This window comes from Macadamia integrifolia, chromosome 2 (assembly GCF_013358625.1).
Source record: "Macadamia integrifolia cultivar HAES 741 chromosome 2, SCU_Mint_v3, whole genome shotgun sequence".
NCBI classification, from domain to species: domain Eukaryota; kingdom Viridiplantae; phylum Streptophyta; class Magnoliopsida; order Proteales; family Proteaceae; genus Macadamia; species Macadamia integrifolia.
In genome coordinates, this window is record NC_056558.1 from 15,860,438 (window position 1) to 15,866,317 (window position 5,880).

At 41.9% G+C, this 5,880-nt stretch overlaps 1 protein-coding gene across 2 annotated transcripts; it reads right to left on the bottom strand.

Annotated features, from left to right (window-relative positions):
• Positions 1–2,962: 2,962 nt before the first annotated feature.
• LOC122057567 (growth-regulating factor 2-like) lies at positions 2,963–5,651 on the bottom strand. 2 transcript variants are annotated; one of them, XM_042619709.1, is made up of 4 exons: positions 4,912–5,651; positions 4,599–4,775; positions 3,971–4,358; positions 2,963–3,881 (listed from the first exon to the last, which is right to left on the bottom strand). In XM_042619709.1, the coding sequence occupies exons 1-4, from the start codon at positions 5,249–5,251 to the stop codon at positions 3,122–3,124; spliced, it is 1,665 nt and encodes a 554-aa protein (XP_042475643.1). In that variant the 5' UTR covers positions 5,252–5,651; the 3' UTR covers positions 2,963–3,121. The 2 variants fall into 2 exon arrangements, with proteins under 2 accessions (XP_042475643.1, XP_042475652.1); XM_042619718.1 differs by having other exon boundaries at positions 4,599–4,772; positions 4,912–5,650.
• Between the last annotated feature and the right edge of the window lie 229 nt (positions 5,652–5,880).

Sequence of the window (5,880 nt, forward strand, 5' to 3'; positions counted from 1 at the left end):
CAGCGGCGATCGAGAGAGTGAAAACCTGCAATAGGTTTTCCTTAGGACATTAGAAAAGGGATTGGGGGTTTTTAATCGTGAGATGGAGAAAAGGGATTGGGGGTTTTGAATAATTGTGTTCTTTTAAGTTTCTAAAAGAATAGAAAATCAACTTTTTGGTACTCTTGCAATGTATTCTTTACTCATTCTTTTTCATTGGTTCATTCCGGGGGAATACAAAAATGAACCGGACGTGCCAAACATATTTCTGTTCTATTTGCATTCCCGCAGAATAGAAGAACACCAGAAACATTCTCCCAGAGTGTTATCAAACGGCACCTTAGTACTCCCAAAACTTTAAAAAAGGATAAGTGTGAACAAACTAACAGTAAAATAATACTCAGAATATTATATGCGCCTTGAATTCTTGATTTGTTTTGGAGATTGGGCGGCTTCAACATATTTTGTCGATTCAAATGAGATTTTCCATGAGCTCTATGATGGTAGTAGAAGGCTTGAGTCTATTTCATATAGAGGTGTGGGACAAAGCGAACAATACATCAAAGCCCGACTAGATGCAACCCAACTTGGAAGAGTATTTATATGTTATGATGTCTTGTTATGTAAAGAAGTGAGATTTGGGGAGTTAAGTGTTAAGAGTTTCTGGGCGAGAGTTTTTACCATGAGTTTGAGTGTTCTTCACAGATTTCCATTGTAATCTTTCTTTTCATTATATAGTAAATCATCTTCACCTTGACCCATGGATATAGCACTTCACATCGGTATGTGAACGACATTAAATTTCTGTGTCATGCATGAATCTATTTTTATTATTGGTGTTTTATTGCTGTCTGTTCTATCTTCTAACACAGAAACTGCTATTAGAATGTATCTGGCAAAGGTCTCAACCCTTAATTCCTTTAATACTTAGAACCTGAAATGGGATGTGTGATTGGTGTTCTTTTATCTCACTGAGAGGTGCTCTTGTATCAACTCTTGGCAAAACTGCAATTTGTCTTTCATTGGGAGGTTGTTGTTGATTCAGTAAGTGCTGATAGGAGCGCTTGCGCTTTGGAAAGCTGGGAACTCGGATAAAGGGGGATACAAATTCTAGTGGTCCTCGGTTTAAACACCCAAGAGGGAGGGGGGAGGCCCTGGGCTAAGAAGAGAGAAAGAGTGGAACCTGGTCGGTTTAAGGAAGCAAGTCTGGCATAGCTGCAGCAACAAGGACTACGGTATTTCGGTGTGTCTTTATGAGCAACAAAGGTACCTCCATGAAAACACTGCTTGGTCTATTAATTGTTCATCTTCTCTCAGAGGTATATTAAAGACCCCCGACAAAATCCTTCCCCATATTCAATGTATGATTGGGAATGGCATGAAAGCTTATTTATGGTTGGATACTGGTTTGATCCTCATATTTTTTAAGATATTATAGTTCCTGGTCTCACTCATCCTATTATACTCATAACTAATTCTTAGGCTAACTGTGGCCTCAAATCTCCATCACACCAACTATTTTCAAGGAGGGTTGGAATCTAAGAGGTGGCTTCAATTTAGGTATAACTAAAGCAACACTAATATAGGTCCCAAATCAGAACTAGACATCAAACTATTGTTAGGATAACAAAGTTGCAGAACAATGATTGACAATTAAAAAAATAAAAAATCTATCAGCCAAGATGAGCTACATCCATGGTCAAACAAAAAATTAGAGCTTTCACTATTCTAATGAAGAATTAGAAAACCCTAACAGTGTTTTGATGTGTTTAAGTTTGTCTCGAATTCTTGATCTATTTTGAAGATTGACTGTTGACATATTTTGGTGGTGATCAAAATGGAAGATTTGTGATGGAAGCAAAGGGGTTGGACCGATAGGCCCACCAAGCCCGGAGCCCAATACTAATCTTGTATGGGGGTGCGGGGGCATAACCCCTATGGTATGGTTCGACCTATTGGACTAACCAGTGACTTGGAAGAGTATATAATGTACTATCGTCTTGTTGAGCAAGTCACTGTAATTTGGGGGGGGATTTGAGCTAAGGTTTCGAAGCGAGTTTTCTCACCGCTGCTTGGGTATAATCTCTCTTCTACATAGTAAACCATCTTCTTCTTCACTTGAAGACGTAACACACCACATTAATATGTAAACCTCATTAAATCTCTGTGTTATGCAGATCTGTTGGCTATTTATTTTCATTTTTCTTGGGAGTTTACTCTAACATACAATATAGAGTAACTCTTTTTTTTTTTGGTACGAAATATAAAGAGTAACTCTAATCGCCAAAATATTCCCAAAAACTCGAGATGAGGCTTAGGGCCCGTTTGATAACGTTTCAAGAAACGCGTTTCTGCCGTTTCTGTTTCCAAAAACAGCAGAAACGGAGCAAAAAACGTTTGATAAAACTGTTTCATTTCACTTATTTTTAGAAATAGAAATAGAAATTTTTACTTATTTATGGTTCAAGAAACGACTTGTGGCAATTCTTTCACTGATTACCATCGATTTCTAAAAACATGACTTATCAAACACCTTCAATTCCGTTTCTATTTCTAGAAACGGAAATTTATGTTTCTGCCGTTTCTTGAAACAGAAACGGCAGAAACGCTATCAAACGGGCCCTTACTCTCCAACAAATGGGACTGCCGATATTGGAGAAGAATTAACAGTACATCCAAGATTAAATTGAGATCAGGCTGTACCAATGACACGACCAAAGGAAAGGGATGGGTGGTCCAGCTCTGATAGTTTCATCCCAATTTTATGATTAGGTGGAATCTGGTGGAGTGGAAATTAGGTCCAGATCACTATGTAGATACAACTAGAACTTTGAAAGGGTAATCAGCTGGGAACTGAATTGCTGCTACTGATGGGCAAATGGCCCCAGAGCTCTTATCTGAAACGGAGCAAAACAAATACAGGGCCATAGGCCCAAGAACAAAAAGATTACAATGGCGCAGAGAAGAGACTTTACAATCTATATCCCTGAAGATCTTTATCATTATGGTTGATAATAGCGCAAGAAAACAAAAGGAAAAAATACATCTTTTTCTTCTTTCAATGGCGAACTAAAGACAGAATTAAAGAGATTAAAAATGGAGGCAGCAGATATTACGTTCCCACAAGCAGGGGATGGGAAAGTTATTTACCCTGGTTCAGCCACTGAAACGCCATCTCCGACTTTGCTGCGCCAACCTTGAACGTGGAACTGCTGCTACCACTGCTATCTGAGACAGATGCCATGGTCTGTTGCAGCATTTCTGATGGAGATGAAGCAGTGGTTGCTATAGGGCTATCACCACTAGTACCCCAGTCACCGGACACCAAATTGAAATTGAGCCCACCGCAGCAATATGAGCTACTCTTGCCACCACCACAGCAGCCATGCGACTCTGACCCTGCAGAGCTAGGTCGCAGGACTTCAGCTAAGGGGCCACCGGGTGGTGAAGGTATCCAGGAACCAATTACTCCAAGACCCATTTGGATCTGATCCTTGTCTTCGTTAGAGAAATTGCCACCGGACATTGACAGTGTAAGGGCAGACGGTGACAGCTTCCCGTCTGAACAAATTGAAAACTTATTCCCTTCATTTCTGGTGCTATTTCTTGCTGGGCTCGACCACGCGTGGATGAATCTCCTGGGCGTATGTCGATGTTCAGGGCTTGAAGGTTCACATAAGGAAGTTATTTCGGGGTTCAGAAACAAGAAGCCCTTATCATTCTGATGGCGAGCTCCTGATCCTTCCCCACCACCAAAATTTGAGTAAGTTTCCAAGCTCAGCTCTGCTTCGTAAGGCTGTCGGAAGGCAGCGAAATTTGTTTTCAACTGCGCCTTTTGCGCCCAGTGTTGATTCGATGCAGCAAGGGGAACCGCTTCCCCTCTCATCATCCAGTCCACACTCCTTCAAGCCGTAGAAACAAAGCACAATACTTTAAATAAATAACTAACAAATACCCAAGGATTTGGGTACTCAAAGCGAACCAAACTCACCTGGGTTCCTTGTACGATGGAAGAGGAGCTAAGTTATCGAAAGGGGAAGCTTTGAAATCTGTCCGGGATAGAAGCCCTGAAAGCTGATCGGTGGTAGTTGTAGTATTAGTTGTAATGTTGGGAAAATATGGAGACGCAGTCTGAGGTGTCAATGGAGCCGAGCGCATATTGTTGCCTTCATGCTTCTTAATTTCGGCTAGTTGATGTTGTTCCACAGGCTTTCTTGAACGGGGACGACCTCTGTGCAAGTGTTTCTCACAGTACTTTTGATCAGGCGCAACATATATTGCGCACCGCCATTTCTTTCCATCGGTTCGGCGGCACCTTCCCGGCTCAGGATCCATTCCGCTCGAGAATCGTAGATTGAAACAAGAACTCCGAGCAACAACTGAACATTAACAGAAGGAGAAGTCTAAAATGGGGGGAAAAAATTGGGGGAAATGAAAGGCAAGAAACCCAAGTTTGAAAATCATGGAAATCAAGAGGGATAAAGAAGATTCAAACCAAGTTTGAAAATGAGATAAGGGACCCAATAAAATCACAGAAAAACAACCCAACCCATTTTGAAGATGAGACAGAGAAGATTTAAAAAAGGTGGAAGGCAAAGAAAATAGTCAAAAGACATTACGGGCAGAGTGGGGACTAGCTGCAACAGTGTCTGAGAGATTTCTGCAAATGGACATGAGGAGATTAGGAGGAACAGGCGTAGATGCCATCATATACTTGTAGATCAAAGCCTGTCGCTCAAGCTCCTGCCACTGAGCTGAAGTAAAAGGAAACCCCAGATAAGGCGCCATAACTCCTGCTTGAACACACGAAACCACATCCTCAGATGTTCTCTACTAATTGCAATCCAAGCAAGATATAATTTTTGTGTTTGAAAGAGCGAGAAAGAGGGTGAAGCACAAATCAGAAGCCAAAGACTTGCAAGAGAGACCTACCAGGGGATTCGAAGGCATTAGTGCTAAAAGACGGTACAGTCCTCGTCGCTGAACCCCAATCACCACCACCACCACCACCCTCACCTTCCTCCTCCTTATAGATTCCATTATGAGAAATGGGCCCAACCCCACCACCTGCAACAGCACCAACATCCTCATCCTCAGCGCCATTCTTATTCTGAGACCACCCAGAAGAAGGAAGTGGAAGATTATGATGCATCGTCATCATTTTATAAGGCAAGGATTCAGTACGTTGGAGTTTGTTAGAGCCAGAGACACAGCCACCACTCCCCGCTGTTGCCTTGTCTGCAACAAACCCAGTACTGATATCTATTTCCATTATCAAGAAAACCACTTTTCCCCAAACGGGAAACAACCTGTTCCTTCAACCAAGAGTTCAATAGCCCCCAAAAAGAAATTAGAGGAAGAAGATTTCTGGAACCTAAATATGCCTTTTAAGAACTGCCAAAGACCCAGCGGTAGAGAAACAAGGTAAGCAGACCAAAGTAAGATTGGGACTAGATATCAGTCTCTCTCTCTCTCTCTCTCTCTCTCTCTCTCTCTCTGCCTTGTATGTGTGCAGCATCTGCGAGTAGCTTGTAGAGGTAATCGCACTTGGGTTGCTAGTTTCAACGCGTTGGTGTTGGGTGTTGATGTGTCGTTGGCTTTTGGTCTTGAGGCCTGAGAGTGATCCTTTGCCGCCATTCTCCCATGCGGTCTTGCTTTTGCTTCCTATGCTTCCAACATTCGTACTATCTCAGACAAATTAGTAAAAGCTGATATATCGCTATCGCTCAGCCACGCACACTCCACTCTCTCTCTCTCTCTCTCTCTCTCTCTCTCTCTATAGTTTGCAAGAGTCTAATGACGACAACTCAACACCACCACTATTGGTGAATGATTTTTTATACTTCATCATAGGTTAATCTAAGGAAGTATTGGTGCAGACTCCTCGATAAAATGGAGATC

Coding starts and splice junctions, on each gene's coding strand:
- LOC122057567 (XM_042619709.1), bottom strand. CDS start 5,251: ATGGAAATAGATATCAGTACTGGGTTTGTTGCAGACAAGGCAACAGCG. Junction 4,776..4,911: donor TAATGCCTTCGAATCCCCTG/GTAGGTCTCTCT, acceptor CGTGTGTTCAAG/CAGGAGTTATGGCGCCTTAT. Junction 3,882..3,970: donor CCATCGTACAAGGAACCCAG/GTGAGTTTGGTT, acceptor TACGGCTTGAAG/GAGTGTGGACTGGATGATGA.